The sequence below is a fragment of the Thunnus albacares genome, chromosome 1 (assembly GCF_914725855.1).
Source record: "Thunnus albacares chromosome 1, fThuAlb1.1, whole genome shotgun sequence".
In the NCBI taxonomy this organism is placed as follows: Eukaryota; Metazoa; Chordata; class Actinopteri; order Scombriformes; family Scombridae; genus Thunnus; species Thunnus albacares.
Window position 1 is genome coordinate 10,108,662 of NC_058106.1, and position 20,431 is coordinate 10,129,092.

The 20,431-nt window shown below is 41.7% G+C and overlaps 3 protein-coding genes across 3 annotated transcripts in view; 2 read left to right on the forward strand and 1 right to left on the reverse strand.

Moving 5' to 3' along the window:
* Positions 1-6,389: 6,389 nt before the first annotated feature.
* ulk3 (unc-51 like kinase 3) overlaps positions 6,390-20,431 on the reverse strand; it is a 34,908-nt gene continuing 20,866 nt past the window's right edge. The window contains exons 18-19 of the mRNA XM_044373643.1: positions 18,592-18,664; positions 6,390-6,734 (exon numbers count right to left, since the gene is read on the reverse strand). The gene's annotated coding sequence lies outside the window, so the exon portion shown is untranslated. The remainder of the gene's footprint in view (positions 6,735-18,591; positions 18,665-20,431) is intronic.
* On the forward strand, positions 6,728-14,042 carry cplx3b (complexin 3b). Its single transcript, XM_044373935.1, has 3 exons — positions 6,728-8,089; positions 10,890-10,977; positions 11,215-14,042. The coding sequence occupies exons 1-3, from the start codon at positions 7,932-7,934 to the stop codon at positions 11,437-11,439; spliced, it is 471 nt and encodes a 156-aa protein (XP_044229870.1). The 5' UTR covers positions 6,728-7,931; the 3' UTR covers positions 11,440-14,042.
* si:ch1073-459b3.2 (growth arrest-specific protein 1) lies at positions 15,090-19,087 on the forward strand. Its single transcript, XM_044373888.1, has one exon. It carries the CDS (start codon positions 16,300-16,302, stop codon positions 17,050-17,052), a length of 753 nt encoding a protein of 250 aa, XP_044229823.1. The 5' UTR covers positions 15,090-16,299; the 3' UTR covers positions 17,053-19,087.

The following is a 20,431-nucleotide window of genomic DNA, read 5'->3' on the forward strand; positions in this document are numbered from 1 at the left end:
ATAAATGTCTCTTTTAAAATAACAATTTTCATTATATATCACACTAACATCTCACATTTCCCCCTTACATCTTCATCACAGGTCTCCATCTTGTATACTTATATTTTCACTCTCTATCATTTGTTGCCACTAGATTCTTCTGCTGGATAAGAGCTGCAGCTAAGGGTCATTTTCACCACTTAATTAAATGTGGATAAAAATCCCCTCCTTTTTATCGTTTGACGTCCAGCACACAGATGATATCACAGACTGTCTCACTGCGTAGCGACTTAGCCCACTTTGTAGCCCCGTGGGTAGAGCACGGCAATAAAGCTGCAATGCTTATAAGGTTTAAACCCACCAGAGCTACTTACACTAATACAAGTTCATGCATTTGAATGCACAGAAGTAGAACATGCTAATATTAATACTAGTCCGTGCATATGTGGAGATATGAGCTGCATTTGATGTAGGCCGGCTTCTTTTAAGTGGTTTTAACAGGTTGGCAACAGTTTTACAGAAAATAAAGAACGCACACTGCATAGTATATGGATTAGACAGCGCTTGTTAAAGCATAAAGTAATATTACAGACTCCATGAGTCAGAGACAGATGTGTGTATGTAAATGAGAATATTATAGCAACACTGGAGTTTGCAAGAAATTTAGAAATTAAGGATTGCAGGCAAGTATATGAATGAAATAAATGGCTGGCAGTGTGACACATGGGGTAAGAAGTTTGAAGAATACCATTCAATACATTCAATACATGAGCTTTAATATGATGATATTAGAGGTGTGCTATATAGTATCATTCATGATAATATCAGCATAATTACACACACACATGTTCTGCCCCCCTCTTTGGGAATTAGTCCCAAAGAGGGGGGTGACTTCAGTAGTGTGGAGGTGGTTTGGTTATAAAAGATCAGATGTACAACAAACTACCCAGTTGAGTATGAGGAGAGCCAAAAACCCCACGAGGAGTATTTTATCATATTGTCAAAAATATCATTATCGTATTAGAAATACCCTGAAATATCATGATATTATTTTAGATCCATATGGCCCACCCCTAGCTGCTATAGTAGCCTGCACTCTTCTAGGAAGGCTTTCCATGAGATCATGGAGGCTGGCTGCTGAGATTTGCTCCCATTCAGCCACAGGAGCCTCAGAGAGGTCGGGCACTGATGTAAAGCGATTAGGCCAGGCCTGCAGTTGTCTTCTCAGCTCATCCCAGAGGTTTTTCAATAGGTTCCAGGTCAGATCTTTGAGAAACATGTCATTGTTAACCTCTCTTTGTCCATTAAGGCATTGTCATGTTGGAACAGGAAAGCTTTTAAAACAGGATGTATCATGCACATTTCCATGTCTAAATTTATATTCTGGGCCTTGTTTATCTTATACAACCCCTTTATGCAACCCCTGAGTTCAGCCTCTGTCTGAAACAGGTCATTTCAGCTCCTGTCTCTTTGAGGCCCCCCTAACGATGGCCACTGATTGGCCAGCTCTCAGAAGCTGTCTCTCGGCAGACTTCCAGCACCTCAGGAGGCTACGTCAACAAACTATAGTACTAGGATTTCTCTTTATCACATTCTTTACTTGAAATGCAAACTTCTCAAATACATCAGAATATGTTCAAGCCAAAATCGAATCCGAAATATTTCAGTTGACAACGCAAACAACATATGGAACAACCTTAGCAACAAAGGCTACAGAACAAACGGCGGTTTGTGGGCATGTGTAAAAAATCTGATGTCATCATGAGGAAGAAGTAGAGTTAACTTTGCAAATCATTAAGAGTAAGTTGAAGCCCTGGCTTTTGACTTGCAGGGAGCATTTTTACACATGTTCACCTCATGTTTTAGAACTTTGACCATGTTTGACACAGACATTCAATATCATAACAATATAAAAATAACAGGAAATCACAAAAAGCAAGTTATGTCCCCTTTAATAAAACCCGGATGTGTGAGTGTGAAAACAACACACTGCTGTCTTAGATGTTGTGGCTCTGTGCATAGTGCCAGTGTCCCTCAGCAGTTCACACATTCCATTTACTTCACTGTTGATTTTCTCTGAGATTTCTGCATGATGAGACCTATCTGCAATTGCAATGGAGAGATGAATTTTTGAGGCAGCTCTTCTGCAATGTTCCCATCCATTTTGGGCCTTTTTCTGCTCACACTCAATTTAACAAACTTATTTCAGCCAATTCTCTGAACATTTGAGTTTCATCATTCTCACTTTTGATCTGTGCACTTTTCTGTTGTTTATTTCACCACTCTTGTGTTAAAGGCTTCTTTTCACACTTTCAAACATGCCAGTTTATAACTGAATCACACTCTGGGTTCCTGTTTCCAGTTACCAGATTTTTCCGGTATTTTCTTTCACCTGAAAAAAACCCACTACCTCTCTGTGAAACTATACAGGTCAAATATGTTGAAAATCACAAACACATACTATCTTCATCTTCTCTGCACATTAGCAGGAGACTTTGTTACAGCATTCAATTTTACACTCACTCTACATTGGGTTTGGCTAAACACTACATGCAATAGTGAATCATTTCAGACTATTTAGTACTTAATTCCTGCAGATAATGGAGTATTCTTGTACCAGAAGCTTTTGGGTAAACGGTTGAGTAGATACTATAAATCAAATCCTGTAATCAAAAACCTACTTCATATAAGAACAAGTGAAAATATCCAACTCTGTTCACTAATCCTTTGAGGTTCGGTTATGCATTGATTTGGTCAAACTGAGGAAGTATCACACCACGTGTGCCTTTAAAGTTTCCATCCATATCAACCCACTGTGAAATCACAACAATAAGATACCATCAAGATATCTTTAGAGTGTCCTAAAGGTACCATTCCTGCTTCAAGGAAACTCACAATTGCACACTGACTGTAATGTTTAGATATTCTAATTACTAATCAATCTTTAACCAAATTAACAAGAAAGGAGACATAGCAAAGCTATTCCAAAAACACTCTTACGGGCATGTAACCTACGTCTGGCAAGTATTCTTAAAGGTTTACTCACCCAGGCTATTATTCATATTGGTATTCTGTTGTTGATGCCTTGATTGTTTAGGAATAGTAGTTTTAGTCAGTAGTTTTGCAGGTATTTGGTCATAAACCAAAGTATTTGACAATTAAGAAATCTGAGTTGATGATAACACCAGATTAAAAATGAAACATCACCAAAGTCAGTAGGATTCATCCTTAAGGAGAATGTCTGGAACCAAATTTCATGGCGATCCTTCCAACAGTTGTTGAGATATTTCTAAAAAACAAAAATAAGAACCTCATGGTGGCGCTACAGAAAGGTCAAGGGATCAACAAAGGCATTCAGAGTCATCCTTCAAGAATCATGAATGTCTGTACAAAATTTCGCAGCAATCCATCAAATAGTTGTTGGGATATTTCAGTCTGGACCAAAGTGGTGGACCGAACGAGTGATAGTTTTGGTTTTATTTGTCCAGATTTTGAGATATCAATCTCTCACATTTCTGCTGCCTCAGTAATAAAATATGGGTGAATGTAATTTTGTTTGTCGCTCAAAACTTTGAAAATGACATCTCTCTGTCCAGAAAACAGTGTCCCCATTTGTCCGGATAATCTACAGATGTTGCTGTCAACATTTTTCATCTGAACTACTTTTTACCACAGAAATAGTCTCTGTTCAAAAGTGGAAATGTCTTCTTTTGCTCTGTGACAGGCCCATAATATTCAGTTCATGTGGGAGTAGTTGATGTTAACTGGGGGGACAGTTGCTGTGCTGACATGTGGTGTAGTTCAACACCTCCTAGACAGCCTGCGGGGCATCAAACCACTTCTGCTGGGGTGACTCGCTTGCCACCATATGGTGCCATGCTGCTGTGACCCCACCTGTCTGTTTGATCTTTGGTCACGATCTGATGGAGGAAGAGGTACGACCTCAGTAAATCATTAGTCTCTCCAAAAGACACCAGATGCTTTCTTGATATACAAACTAGTTTTGTCATCAAGCACATACAGTTTTCTCTTCTCAAGGGATTAGCGTGATATTTTGTCATCACACAAGGGGGGCGCCACACACACACACACACACTGCTTTCCTTAAGACAGGCATCCCAATGACTTGCTAATGGCGTCATCTCCGCCTGTGTGAATTTCAAAATTCCCTGGATGTGCATATTGTTTGCTGCCGGGCACATTTCGTTTGATGAGTCTAATCCCTTGTCTACAGAAACAAAGGTGTAACACTCAGCTGCTGAGGATCAGTGAGTGTGAGTGATGGTGTACATAAACCCATCTCTCCCAATCCCACACAGGCTCCTAATCCAAGAAGATCAAGTAACCAGGCTGGAAGTGTGACTGGGCGGGAGCCAGCACGATGCTTTGGGTTGTGTTGACTCACACCGTGATCACTCCTGCCTCACAACAATCATTAATCACTGTCTAACCTTTGGTTGATGTTGCCACAAAATGTCTTCTTATTCTTATTCAAAGGGCCAAATGTTTCCTATCTCACATGCACAAGCTGCATTTTTCAATTTCTCTTTTCTTTTATTCATTTTACATCTGCATTCTTTTTCTACATTCACAGAGCTATTTGACTTTGTATAAGAAAGAAAAATACACGATTATGCAATAAGGAAGGGAACCGTGTCAGGTTTGTGTGCAACCATGCACAGCTTTTACAGTAAACATCTGTGTGATGGCTTCACATGCACTTATGCTTCAATTATTATGCCTTACATAGACCTTTACTGTTAATTTTCACAGTACAGTGAGACATCAGTCAAAGTTGAGTAGGCAGTAAAATTAACTGAGCCAAAGCAGGAGGCAAGGAGCATTAACATGAGCCTATTTTTAAATCAGGAACTGTGAGTAATGTTGTTTTTTTCTGTATTTCACCGTGAGGGTTTCATGCCAATGCCTCATACCCAGATTTAACAAAACAGCTGATTGCGTCCTCTTTCATGTTAATATTCTGAAAGGATTCAAAAATATCCTGTAATGTGGAACCATTTTACTAAACAAACACTGAATATTACATATTGGTGCATATGTTCACACTTTTGGTTACAATTTGGTAAATGTACAATTTGATGGAACCAGATTTTGTAATGATCTGCTATAACTTTCATTTGGCACTAATGTAATGCAGAAAATTCACTTTTATTCACTTGACTTGTAAAACATACACTATGATAAAAGTGTCAAGGACGTTTCCTTTATATCAGTAAGAATGGGAAATACAGTTTTAAAATGCACTGGAATTTTGCAGGTTTACAATACACACAGTAAACTGGGCCAATATTTGGGTGGGTGTTCCTATGGAAGCCCTGTATCAATGCCAAATAATCAACCAGTTGTTAGGCCCTCCAGTGTGTATCAGGCTATATAACTCCACTGTGCCTTCTGACAGGTGACACCGTTCTCTAACCCTGACCTAACATACCTTAAAACTGCCTTTGAATCCTACTCTCACCCAAGCAGCTTGACCAGGCCTTACATCAGCATTATATCTGCTTAAGCTAACCCACATTGGTTTGATAGGCAGTTTCATCTGAATGCCATGAGCCTGCTTATCCATCAATGCTTACATAGTTCATAGTACATAGTAAGAAAGGGGAAAAAGGATTTCACTATGAAGTTGAGTATGAGTGTTAAAGTGCAGGCACCCTCTCTATAATTGGTGTTTCGTTGAGACGGTCCAATGATGTGGAGAAGGCTCAACAGTGTGTCCCAGTGTCCCTCTTTACCTGTGCCCAGACACTCAACACAGCCCTCTGAAGCAAGCTACAACTGTTTGGCTAACGAAAGTCTCTGATGCACACAAAAATAATGTTGCTACCTCACACTAGTAAGCTGTTTACACCAGCTGACGATGCTATCGAATAACAAACAGTTAACAGCATGCCAAACCAACATGCTGCCAGCACTGGTATTAGGAATTCTATGAGGTTTTTTTTTTTATTTAAATAAAGAATGTAAATAGACAAAGACTTGTACAGCCAAGACTTTCTGTGTTTTTTCCTGTATCTATTCATACCTCAGCTGATGACAGTCTTCCACAAGGTGAAAACAGATGATGTATTAGTCATAAGTTTAATGTACTTGCCAGTGAACACAACACCTCTGGTAGATGCTTCTACAGAAAAGGACCCTGCTCTCACTTTTGTGTGAAACTCAGCTGCCGGAGCATGTCATCATACGAAGGCTGTAGTCTTTATTTACTGAAACGTATAGATTTCACCACTAAGCTTATGTGTGTGTTTACTATACATCATCTTGGATTAAAAGCTCCCGCTGCGTACCTGCTGGAGCACCTGCAGTCGGGGTTCAGTGATAATCCACAAAAAAAGTGAGTGAGACCTGGGCTGGGAACAGATCCCATGAGTGTGAATATCAAAAGCAAGAGGATATAATTTGATGTTTAAACATGCTGGTTAGGCAAATTCTTTCTTTTTATTCAATTTCACAGAGAGTACAGTTTTGATCTTATTCACTGCATTACGTTTCGATCTATTCACCGGTGTCAGCTTTGAAGTTTGAGTGAGATTTTAAAAGCGAGCCAGGTATAGGCTAACAGGGCCTGGCTAAGCCTGTGACAAAAAGACACTGAGACGCGCTCTGTCTCTCCTGATCCACAGGGACTGGGAAAGTAGGCCAGGATCGGTGTCAGACTGCTGTGAGGATCAGGACGCTGAAGTTGTTGACTTGTGATCAAAGTTCCTTTTCACATTTTGGATGTTGAGAATCTCACAGAGAGAGAGAGGGAGAGAGAGGGAGAGAGAGAGAGAGAGAGAGATTTAAAATATTACACAGACACACATAGACACACATAGGTCATATTTTTAGAAGTGAGGCTTTCCAGCTGAACACTGCGTCACACAGTGTCATCCACAAGCATCCAGCCTTTTAATAAATCATCTTTTCTGGTGGTGGAAGTTGAACTATTCACCCCGCCCACTCCCACAGAGACATTAGAGGAAGTCATACAGGAGGCCTAATTAGCAGAAGATACTGGACACATGAGTCACCACAGGAATATTACGGTGATACAACTGGAGACAAAGTTTCTAATTTTAGGATGTCAACTCTGTTTTGTAACACCAGTCCCTCAATAGAGGCAAGAAATATTTACAGGGGCATTAACTATGCATGGTAGATAACTATCTGCTCACACTGAAAGATGGTTTGCGCTGCGAAGACGCTCGATCATTTCACCCTCCTTTCATCTCGTGGAAATGAGCGCTTTCCTGCACATCAAACAAACTCTACAAGAGAAACGAGCGGCTCAACATTTCTAAGTGATTAGGCCAATAAACCGAACTCATGCCGTGGGTTAACAGACAGCTATTTGACTAATTTCCCAATTAGGAAGCTTTTTGTGTGTTGACAAACTCCAGCGCGTGGATGACCCTGAAAGAGAAAGAGGCACCAAAACAGCCAGGAGACACTGAGGCTCGTCACGTGTTGTTTGTCGCCCCTGAGTCCTGTCTGACTACATCGTGAGTTATAATCAGACGGCGAATCACTGGATCCCGTGCAGCCCACGATGCCGACGCGCGCCGTGCAAGCGCACACCCAGTCCGGCGGTGCCTGGGATTGGGTGGAGGGAGTGGTGGCTGCGGACGGAGTCACAGGATTGGTAGAGTTCAGCGCCAAACTTGTTGACTCATAACTGAGCAGCTCCTCTCCATCCTTCACGGCGCGGAGCTGTCCAGGGCCAGTGGTGCTGAAACTGCCAGCTTCCGACGTGCCGTTGGAATTATTTCATCGTTTTTTCCCGGTTTGATCGCTCCCGTTGACCCTTTTAAAGTTATATGCTCTTGTGCAACACTTCTAGACGTCTGGTATAAGCATCACTTGGCGGATATCTATCCACCGTCACCGCTCTATCCAAGAGCACATCAAGCCTTCAACTTCTAAGCCGATCAAACAGAGGAGCAGCTATGGCTTTCATGGTGAAACACATGGTGGGCGGACAGCTGAAGAACCTGACAGGCGGACTGACGGAGGAGAAACCCGAAGCGGAGAAATCAGAGGCAGCCGCGCAGGGGATGACTCAAGAGGAATTTGAACAATATCAGCAACAGTTAGAGGAGGAAAAGTAAGGCAATGATTGAAGCTTGTGGTTGCAAAGTTGTAATGAAAACCTACAATGTGTGTCTGGAGAGCGATGGAAGCATGGCGTATTTAAACAGTGGGGTTATTGTGTGTAAATAGCAGTGTGCTCCCAGTGCGCCGTGCGCTTTTTTACGCATCAATGCAATAACACGAGCGCTCCACACACAGCTGCTCCTCTCGCCCTGGGAGCTCTCTGCCTCGTAGTTTCGGCAAAATTTCGTACCGCCCTTTTTTAATTTGGGTTTCCTGGAATCGTTCCTCCGCGGAAATAATTCGTGCCTCAGCAGAGATATTCCCATTGCTGTGCGTGCGGCTGAATAACGAATCAGACTTTGTGGTGAATAAAGTGGGTAAAGTAATACCTCTGTTCGGTGATTCTCAGAAGGCAAATAACCAACAGCATAAAGTTAATATTGATTATTATTTCTTTCTTTCTCTTAACCCAGTTACCAGTCAATACACCGTAAATAATGTGTGGCAGCCTAAAAATGTGGATAAACTGAATTATTGGTATATCCTTCAAGCTGTGTGAATTGTAGTTCTTTTGTTATGATTGTTTAATCTTTGTTCTGTGCGGCAGTGAAGGTTTTTCTTTTATAATTTACATATTTGTTGTGGTGTTTATCTCCTGAGCGTATTGGAGGACAGTATAATGTAACAGCAAGGTCATTTGGCAAACAGAGTTCACCCAGCAGACAGTAACTCACTATTGATTTGTGTGATGCTTCATTTAGAGCAGGACTCCACAGCCTATATCAGATGTTCAATCTCCTGGTCTCTGGGAACAAGTAACCAAATATTAAGAATGTGGAATAAAGAATGTTAGATTATGATTATATGTTTCAGTTGGTTTGATTTAACACAGATTGTAGGCAGCTACAGTGCTTGGGGGCAGATTCTTAAAAAAAAACAAAAAACAAAAAAAACATTTTTCCCATCAGCACCAACACATTGGATGAACACTTTTAACCAGAGTGCCTCACTGTACCATGTGCAGAAATTGAAAGCATGAGTAGGAAGTGAAATCCTAACTCAGCCCATTGAGCTCTACAGGAGGCCTGGTGAAGAGATGCTTAATGTTCTGCTGTCATAATGTGACCTTCAGTGGAAGTGAGTTATTAGTCAGAGGTGCTAAACATGAACGTAGATCACTGAGAGGCCCATACCGCTCAGATTAAAGCAGAATAAGGTTGGGGGTGGGTTACTCACACTGGCATGTCACATGGAGACATTTTATCACCCTCAGCATCCGGGCCACAGTGACAACCCGGGTCATCTGATGCCCTTGAGAGGGGACGACACAAAGCTCTGCTCATTGGCTGTGATTGAGCGCTGCATGGGCCTATGTGCCGTTTGGTGTTTGGCCCCCTCATGTTAATACAAAGTGAACTTGGACTCACACAGACAGCACCATGAATGCTGTAACTCCAGATAAAACGACCTTCCCCTGACACATTGGGTACAAACACAAACCATGCCCGTGGTCCTTCAGTGTCCCACTGACTTTAGATGCTGCTGCTGATTTGATCCTTCCAGGCATACAATGTAACCACTGCCACTGTAGCTCTGATTTGAAGAATATCATCTATGGTGTTTATTCTGTTTTAAGCACATACTGTATTTAACTGACTGTGATAAAATGTGGTCTTTTGCTTCTGTATTTGTGCTATGTTTGGCCTCAGGCCATGCAGCAAGTTTGTTAAGCATTATGTCATGTTGTTGACTCATGATGTTGAAGGCATTTCAGCAAATTTAGCAATTTACGAAGGACAATTATGAGCTACACTGAAGCCATAAATATTTCAGTGAGGTTGACTAGAGAGAGCGTTGCCAGCAGCCCATTGCCTGCCCTCTGCTGGAGGCATCACATACTGTAAGCTGGACTGTTAACAAGAGTGGGCTCTAAGAGACAAATGACATCAACACACAAATAGGTAGGGTCAGTTAGGGTAGGGTCAGTTAGGGTAGGGTTAGGGTAGGGTTAGAGTAAGGGTAGGGCCAGAGTTAGGGTAGGGTTTGGTTAGGGTTAGGGTTGGGTTAGGGTTAGGGTTTTCCTCGACAGATGAGTAGAATTTTAGAAATACTTTAACACCTCCCTTTCTGCAGACACAGATTTATGAATATTAATATGGTTGGATTTGTCTTATACTTCTTAGATTGTTTAGCTTAAACTGCCCATATTGCAAAGACTTCCTAAGCTCTTTGAGGGTTTCCAGACTAAAAACATGCCAACATCCCTACAAAGTCTGTCATTTAAGGCAGGCTGAAATACTTCAGAGCTGAGGTGAATCTAGGATATGTATGCAATGGGTTGACTTGTGAAAGTGGGGTTGTGGTAGTCAATCTGCAGTTAGTAGGTTACCTCTATTAGTCCATATCCCTAGAGGACTGAAATCCCCTCAGAGGAGCACTGGACTGACAGGATGCTGCATCTGAGGCTTCTAAACATAAGCAGAATATCTTTTCCTGCTTTTCTCCCCATGGCATCACTGCAGCTGCTGCTCCACCTTCTGCTGGCGCTACACATCAAGAGGCCACACAGTCATTTTCAGACTTAATATATGTGTTGTTTGTAATATTTTGGGCATAACGCCTCTTTAAATGTGTGGTGCTTGGTTAGTGTTGCTATTTCAGAGCTCTCCGCAGGTTAAAGGGTGTACATTTGATTACTATTGAAGACATTTTCTAGCCAGCTTTGTTTGGAAGCTGAGATTCTAAATGCGTGTGTTCTGTGGCACTGAGAAAATTCTGCCAAAATCATCATTTCCCCCCTTCTCTTGCAGACAAGAACGAGAAGCCAGTTTTGCCCAGAAGAAAGCTGAGAGAGCCACAGTTAGGAGTCATTTTCGGGAAAAGTACAGACTACCAAAGGTAAACCAATCCCACTCTGCTTTTGTGAAGAAAGGGGAATACAATGCATTTTGGGTTGAATGACTTGTTGTGGCATGACACACATGAAGACGTCTCCAACAGGAACACAAAGCCTAAAGATTCTTTAAGTCCATCACTATATTTATACAAGCCACAGCGCGATTTGAACCATTTTGTTTTAAAGTTGTCGTCTTTCTTTTCTCCTCCTATGTCTGCCAACTTGTGTATCCACCTCAGAATGAGACTGACGAGACCCAGATCCAGCAGGCAGGCGAAGACGTGGTGTTGCCCACAGAGCTGGCCAAGATGATAGCGGAGGACAACCAGGAGGAAGCACACAAGCAGTCGGTGCTGGGCCAGCTGTCCAACATCCAGAACGTGGACATCGACCAGCTGAAAGACAAAGCCCAGGCCACACTGGAAGACCTCAAAAAGCAGACGGAGAATTGCAGTCTCATGTGATCTGGCCAACTCTAAGTCCCTGAAGATTAGAGCTTGACTTGTACAAATATTTTTCAGAGGCGGAGCTGCTCTGGAGGTAGAAATATTCTTACTGGCACTGCTTGAATGGAATGTCAGTTGGCAGAGCCGCGTAACAGCAGTTTTTCTAGCTGCGCAAAGTTAGAAAAGAAAAGAAAGAAAGAGATGAGGAAGCTAATATAATCAGATCTGGGGCTCAATGTTACTAACTGGAAAAAAGAAGTCTAGACATACAGTACCAGTCAAAACTTTGGACACACGTCTTCATTCAAGGAAACAGGAGGTTGTGTCCAAATTGTTGACTTGTACTATAGTCAGCTTGCCTGCTGACCCTCAAACATCCTAAAGGCCATGAATGTCATTCATATTCTTATTGAAATAAGCTAACTTGCACTCTGAAAAACTGTGGTTCCTTAGCTCCTCCCATTGAGATTTAACCAATGAGATTACTTCTGCCTTTAGAGCAACTCTTCCTCTGAGAGAAGTTTGGCCAGCCTATAAAATTCTCCCTCCGTCCCCTGAACTCCCTTACTCTCTGTACTTCACATGACCAGTGATAAGACAATATGATCCTGCTGCAGAGGTCTCAGGCGTGTATGCAGGTTTTCATTACTGCCACACACACAGCAGCTGATTTCACTGATGAGCACAAGCACCTTTAACAAGACAGGGAGGACTGATCAGTGAAATAAGAGGCTTGGTTGGGATAAAAACCTCACATTCACAAGCTGACACCGTCTAATGTCAGGAGACCATACGCATATTATGTTGGATTTGGGGAAATTTCTTTTAGGAAATGTTAAGTGAAGGAGCTCTTTGTGGGATTGTTTACATTCCACATACAAAAGCACAAATTATTACAAACTGATTCAGAGCAACAAATGTGGCTGATCTTTGTCATAAGTAGCTTACTAATGTTGGAATGTTCCTAATGAAAGCTCCCTCTGAGCTGCAATGATCATAGTTTTAATCTTTTCCTAGACATATCATTATAAATAATTATAAATACTTCTCTCTTCTTTTTTTTTTTTTTTTTTTAGCTTTTTCTGTACTTCATTGTGCCTTGGACGTCCGTACAAGGTTGTCTTCTCTAGAGCTCCAAGATCTGTATGCTACTTTTGACAACGTTTTATTAAAATCAACAAATAATTTGTGAGCAGGCAGAAATCATGTCTTACTTAGGTAATTACAGTTAAGCGTGTGCAATAACTGTGTTCCCAAATGTAACCTAGCATCAGTATCAACCACATAGAGAGTAAATCTGTGTGTGCGCTGCATCCAGTGGTTAAAAAAAACAAAAAAAAAAACAAAAGCTGCTCAGATGAGAGAAATGTAAATGCTTAAGAAGTTATATGCCAAAGCCTTTGTTGAAAACACTCCAATCAACATAAAGGACATGGCTCAAATATGTCAAACTGTGTAACTGCAGTGTGTGTGTATAATTCCAACTACTGAGTCTACATACAGATATTTATGTTGTAAGATGTAAATGTATCTGCTGTTTGCCTATACTGTAAGCAGCTGCTCATTCTTCACTCTGTTATCATCAAGTTGCTGGGTCATCGTAGTGTTGTTGACCGTCACATGACCTTTGGCCTGTCCTCGATCTCGTTGACCCCTGCGTCTCAGTGGTGGTGTTTCGTGCTGGTGGATTCGTGTTGTTTAGGCGACGTGTGATATGTCAAGTGGTGTCTTTGTAAACCTAGTCTTGTGGCTGGGAGTGCTGGTCGTAGTGTTACACAGCAGACAGTCACACTGTGGGCTTACTGCGTATAACTCGGTATTTTGTCGATGTTGTTTTCTAGCCAAACGTAAGTGGAGGCGCGTGACTTAGGAGGGGATGTTGTTGATGTCGTGTTACATTCATATACGCCACATTTTTGCCAGTGTTTGAGTTTTATGAGCAGTGGTGCCGAGGGTGATCTCACATCTCTCCCCACTTTGGTTCTTGTTACAGTTCTACTGCCAAAAATGTTTCCTTCGGGTTCCTTATGATGACGTTCCTATGATGAAGTTTTTGCATATAAAGAGAACACACTGGATTTTAAAGGAAAGGTGGGCAAAAATATATTGACTGTTGTTACCTTAATCTCTAAGAGCAGTGGTGATTTCTGTTGCTGCTGAATAAAAACTGAGGGAACACAAACATTTTCAGTATAGCGGTTATTGTCATGTGATAGATGAACATTATATTCATATCATTATAATAATATGAAGCAGAGGAAAAGTTGCAATAAGTCCTTTTATAATAGAGCTGTCATGTTTGATCATGAGACAATATTAATGGGTGGAACTGAAGCCATAAAGCAAACTCTTTGCTTTGTATGAGTGTGTTACTTTAAATAATATCTCAATAATAATAATAATAATGATAATAAAATAATAATAATAATAAACAAATGTAATTTCTGTGTTGTCATCCTGTGAAATTGATTTTTTCAGGAAATGGCTGCCATGACACGCAGTTTCTTCTCGTTCTCTGGCTGTTTCTTTGTTTCACAGTGTATCTCTGCCATTCCGTCTCTGAAACTATTTCAGTGTTTTTTGAGTTTAAACTGCAATAAACAGATTTTTAGGATAATGTACTTTTGTTTCTGTTTTGTGTCATTCTTGCACAGAGCTGCCTCGAACTGTATGCGGTCATTTGTCAGTTTTCACTTTAATTTGCAGCATCTTGAACACCAGGTGGAGACAAAAATACACTCACAACTACAGAAACATGAAGAAAGAGGCTGATAGATTATGACTGACAGGTGAGTGATGGGATGTTGTGGTCAGTTAGTATTAAAAGATGTAAGATGTGGCTGCACTATAGTGTAGTGAGTTATTCACATGATTCATAAACTAGAGGGTACAAAAAGCCTACATACAGAGCATTATCTATGCATGTATGTATGTATATATATACACACACACAATATATTGTTATTTTTTTAATAATATTCCAACCCTCATACTATATAAGTAAGTTGATACACAGAAGATGGACTAAAAAAATAACTGTAAAACAGAACTTCATTCAGTTTTGTGGTCATTTTAATAGCAGTCATCTTGTGGTGTTGTATTGAACTGTATTGTAACTTATTCTAGTGTTTCTGTTATTCTGTCCACCTGCTGTACATACAGAACATAAGGTTTCGGCTATATATACACTGTATATGACTACTGCAGGTCTAATGCTGTCTTTATGCATGTTTCACATTGCAGTTTTTACAAGCTGTTATCTGTCATATTATAGTCTTGAATAGATAACAAGTCGGGCATCCATCTGGTTTTGTGGAGCTTGTGCAAAATTGGCACAGCCTCCCAGTGGCAGACCTGAAACTGCTTTGCAAAAAAAAGAGAAAAAAAGAAAGAAAAAAATCAAGTTAGTTACCATTTCAATGGCAGGAAAGCCTGAGCTATTGGTAGTTTTCAAGTGTGGTGTGAAAGGGGATAGCTGTAAAATATATTGATGCTGAAACCACTCTCTATTGATAGGCCGCAGTGCGTGAACAATCTTCAGCCTGGAAAGACACTGGGCCACTGCATGGCCAATCTGACACAATTGGGGTGAAACGGGCCAGAAAATACTATTCTCTCCCATTCTCCTCTATCAATCGGGGCTTAAAGCTTCGCAGAATGGGAGGCAGGAGCGGGAGAGGGAGGAAAGAGCGACAATTAGCGAGAACCTTTAAGTGAAAACCCTCAACGATGAGGCAGTTATCATAGAGGTTTCCCCTGCTCTGTTTGCGGCTAAAAAGGAACAGATTTGTTTTTCCGCGCTGAAAATTGGAGCAGTGAAGTTGCAGATGTGAGCTCCTTGCAAAGGAATGCGTTCTGCTAAACCCCCCTGCCTACCCCTTCACTTGTGTTTTGCTGTAAGTGAAGAGGGGACCACACAGATCCTGGATTTTATGTGAGGAAAATTATAAACATTTTCATCCAGCCTATCTCGTCATGTACTGAGAGGATTTGTGCGTAGAGCTATACTGCTGTAGGCCTGGAAATGGGTCCCACGGCTGACTCCTCAATGACGACCAATCGGTGGCCAGGATTGTAAATGAGAGAGAGAGAGAGAGAGGGAGAAAGAGAGAGAGAGTGTGTGAGGGAGAGAGAGAGAGGGGGGAAGGAAAACTTTTCTTTCTTTTTTCAGCAGAAGGAGGGGTGTTGTGGGGAAATGCTCGGCGGACCGTGAAGCGTAACAGCAAGAAGAGGGACAAAGACGCGCATAGCGGGACTAAATGCGACAGATAGAAACTTCTTCCAACTAAAACAAAAAAACAAAAAAAACAACAACATCGGAATGCGTGGAGGGATGTTAAAAGTGGTGGAGCTGGGAAGAGAAGTCGAAACAAACAATGGAAAGAAGGATGAGTTCAAGTGTACAAACTGAGTTGCGGACAATAACTGTGGTTAAAGTGTGCGTTAACTTTGGATAGCCCCGCGGCGCGTTTCAGTGTCCACCCCGGATCTGCACCGGTGGCACGGGGCAGGCGCAGGCTGCTGTTTGGAGCGTGGTTTCCCACTTTTGAACGGACATGGTTCTCGGAATGACTATTACTGTGCTGCTTCTCTTTTTTGCAGCCACGCGTGGTGATTTCCCTGAGTCAGATCCTGACTTCCACTGTTGCAAAGCTCACCAGGAGGAGGCAAACTCAACTAACTTACAAGTTTGTGGATAATTTATGAAGGATCCTAGTGTGTGTGTGTGTATTTTTTTGACTGCGTTGGCAACAAACTGTCTCCATGCATGGGATACTTATGTGAACTTAAGCCTGTAAGATTCAATGTGTAGATTGTCCTGATCCTAATGTGCTGGTGGAGAAAGTGCACGTCCTCGGACTAGAACTCCATCCAAGCATGAAATGTTGGTGCAGCGCCCTGGCACTTCTCCCGTGGGTGCTGGTGGCCTTAGATGCCCAGCTAATCTGCTGGCAGGCTCTCCTTCGGTGCCACGACGAGCCCGAGTGCGATCTTGCGTACAATCAATATTTAGCAGCTTGTGAAGGTAACATCAGAGGGACGAGGAGACAATGTCCAAGCCACTGTATCAACGCGCTGATAAGACTGAATCACACGCGCAGCGGTCCTGACCTGGAAACCTGCGACTGCGCGCAGGACCTGGAGTGCCTCAGCGCCAAGCGAGCCATAGAGCCGTGCCTCCCCCGCAGACACCCGAGCGATGCCGGGGGAATAGGCTGCATGGAGGCCCGGCAGCGCTGCGAGGAAGACAGCAACTGCCACACCTCCCTCACGGCCTACTTGTCATACTGCGGACAGCTGTTCAATGGCAGGAAGTGTTCCTCTAAGTGTAAAGCCACCATTCAACAGATGCTGTTCATCCCGAATGGCATGCTGCTCAACCGCTGTGTTTGCGATGGGGTTGAGAGGCCTTTCTGTGAAGTGGTCAAGGAGAACATGAGCAAACTTTGCTCCATAGGAGACCACAGTGTTATTTCAGACCAGCCTGATACTGATGACATCTATGAGGATGAAGACTATGACACTAGAAACGACAGAGAGGAGGTGTACACTGACCGTTCCTCTGCTTCCCAAAGGCTGCCCAGCTGTATGACGCTCCTGTTGCTTCCTCTTGGACGGATATTGTACTGAGATGATGGCTACATGCAACATTTGATGGATTTATTAGTGACAGTGTGCCCCTGTTCAAGACTGCAAGATCGACCCTGGATTCGGCAGGGGTTTTAGTGACTTGCTCGAGGACAGTTCAGCAGGGCAGATGCTTGCTGGCAGGGGACTTGAACCCAGGTCTGCTGGATAAGGAAAGTTATTTTTTCACCACTGGGCCTCCCTGAGAGCCCATTTTAGCTGCAGGGTGACAGAGCACAGTAGTGATTTGTGTAGGCTTTCCACAACCATACAATTTGCATAGGAATTCTTTTCGATGCACATCTCACTCAGGAAAAAAAAACTGCTTGATTTGGGATTCTAAACTTCACATAGATGGCTTTACAGTACTGAGTGAACTGCTCACTTTCTGCTAAGTTGAAGGAACGACTTGTTGTCAATCATGGCAAAAATACTTTTAGATGATGATGAGAGGAAGTGAACCAAACTCGATTCTTTTTCAGGGCAAATTTGTTGCAGGGCATTGACATTCTGTGTGCCTTTAAAGAGCTCCTATTTGTTTGGTTTCAATGGTACTTGGAGTGTGGCTTTATTAAGACCTTAGACAAACATTGGACCCATCCAGTCTCTGTTTGCTCTGCTCTCCATTTCAGGGGCCTATGCATTGTTGCAGCAACCACACTTCAAATATTTGTGGGAACTGTCAGAGGACAGGCAAGGGTGTGGGATCAAGTACTTAAATTAACTTAAGCGCCTCTCCAGTACTCTGTCTGGGGCCCTTCCCCCACATGACATTGTTTTATTGAACTTTTCCTGAGACCACCCCTCCCTCTCCCTCCTTCCTCTCTGCTGCCAGCCCCCTTTCACGCCTTTAAAAGACCCCTGTCTTTATTACTGCTTTCACACTGAAGCGTCAACCCAGGAAAACCTTGTCTGCTGCTGGTGTGAACGGGTCAACGTGTCATACCTGTCCACACCATCGCTTACGACAACAGGGTCCACCTGGTTCAACGCTGCTCTGCTGTTATGTAACAAGATTCTAATTTCTTACCCTACATACCTTTAAACAAACTGTGTGATTCAAACAGAAGTTGTTGCAATAAGTGAGCAGGAGCTCATCAAACAAAGGTATCGGAACACTGCAGCAACAACACAATAATCAGTAAACATAGCAGTAAAGTATTCACTCATTAGAGGCGTCAAACATAGACTGAATGTATGTTAATTATTTTCTGGCATACGCAGTGTTTGTTTGTTGAAGGAGAATTAGAGTGTTGCCAACTAAACAAGAGGTGTATTAGGATACATGCGGGGTACTTTTAACCTGCAAGGTTGTCGCTAAGTGCTTCCTACATAAAACGCACAACCACAGATAAAGCTCAAACTGATAAAACAAGAGATTGAATTGCTTCACAAATTCCTACGATGGTTCCTTTCCTCAGAAAATGTACTTTGAATAATGTAGCAAGTAGTATTGCAATGCATCACATTCATATTGTAGCTGCACACATTTACATGAGGAGATGCTCTGTATTATGAAGCAGCTAACAGGGCTAATGTTACCTGTTTGAAGGTCCACACCAGTAGTCCAGCAGTCTTTCAGTCTGACTTCTTGCTGCCACTGACTCACATTAAGCTGTTTAGTTAAAAGGGAAAGTAAAAACAATGTTTTTGTTAGTTTTTCGATCACTTGTAATGAAGCTGCCAATTTGTGTCTTCGCCACTTGAAATTGTGTCACAACTAATCTTTTTGTTTTGTTATGAAGTCTTGGGAAAAAAAATGTTGATAAATGTTAAATTATGAAGCTAGAATATGAAGAATGTGTATATATTTTACAATTATATGCAGTAAAATAAGCCAGTCTGGCCACCATCAATGAAATGCATTTAATACAGTATAATACACACAAACGTAGCACAGATTCTGCCCACAAATCCTCCTGATATGATTTACAGTTCTCAATGTTTCATCTCAACCTTGTGGGAATATAGCAGTAAACACTTCGGAGCGTCTTCCATGTGGGAGGGCGAGTTTTATAATAAAATGTTTACGTGCTCATGTTGTGTGATGATTTGATTTGTCCAAGGACATCAAGAAAATAACAAATGTAATCAGGAATGTCTGTAACTAGTGACTCAAGCCAGATTCAGTCTTACGTTACTGTTGACCGGATTGTAATGTTCTCACTTGAACAAACAATCTTGGGTTCAGGAGAACTTTAATGACCCTATGAACATGTTTATTGATATAATGGTGAAAGAGGTAAATGCTTCAGTGGTGCTTGGGTAGAAGGCAAATTAAATCCTCACTGAAAAAGAAGTGGCTATAATATGTTTACCTGCATGTAACCTGCGCTTTAGCATTTACAAATGCATGGGTTATCTTTCCTAAGAGTTTACTTTTTTAAGACAGGTTTTCATGTGAGTGTAGCAATGTTTCTATAATTAGATTTACTTTATAAAATAGATCTATGGCAGTACTTCTTCGGTTGCTATACACAGTATGTGAACGCCAAAAATGAGAGGTTATTGTTTGAAAATGCCATTCTGAAGTCGGCCAAGTGACTCCACAGTAAGCATTGCATGTGGCCATGTTCCACTGTCTAATATTTAAGGGATTAGATCAGTGTAAGTGAAACCTGGTGAGGAATTTTAAGTGTCTAGTCGTTGCACAATACATCCTCAGAGGGTACAGACAAATCAGGATTCTGCTTACATTTTAGGCTCAAGTTGTAATTAAACCACCATGACTTTTATACTGGTATCAGAGGAAGTTCTGCATTTTTCAGTATATTCACAATCTGTGCTAATGACCAAAAGTCTGATGAAGCACCGGCAACCATTTGGGGCTTGTTCCACACTTACTAAGGTATTTACAAGTCATTAACAAATTGTAAAAGAGTCATTTAACGTTACTGGCAGACATTTTCCAAATACAACTGAGTGACTTCCAAAAGGTACTAAAGCGCAGAGTGCTTAAGAAAACCACGTCTGTCACTGTGGATACTTAATCATTTAACAGCAGGATAATGATCAGGTCAGACAAGGTATATATTTTTGCACTTTTGCACTTTTCTGTGATTAAAAAAAAAGACATTTCTTGACTCATATATGTCTGGATGTCCCACCTTGCGTGAGAAAACAGACCGACATGTGATGAGTAATTAGGAAGTTTGTTACTTGAATTACAGGTGGCAAATTTCAACAACATCCTCAAGCCTAGAGAGAACTGTTGCGCAGCTTCTCCTGATTTTTCATTAACCACAGGAATTCTCAAACATTTCCAACTATCTATTGTGTCATAAAAAGCACAGAGATAGAGACACGAAGTTGCCTCCAGCTACAATATAGCATGACTCCTTCTACTTTAGTTAGATTGCCTTTGGGCTAATTTTGTCTTAAT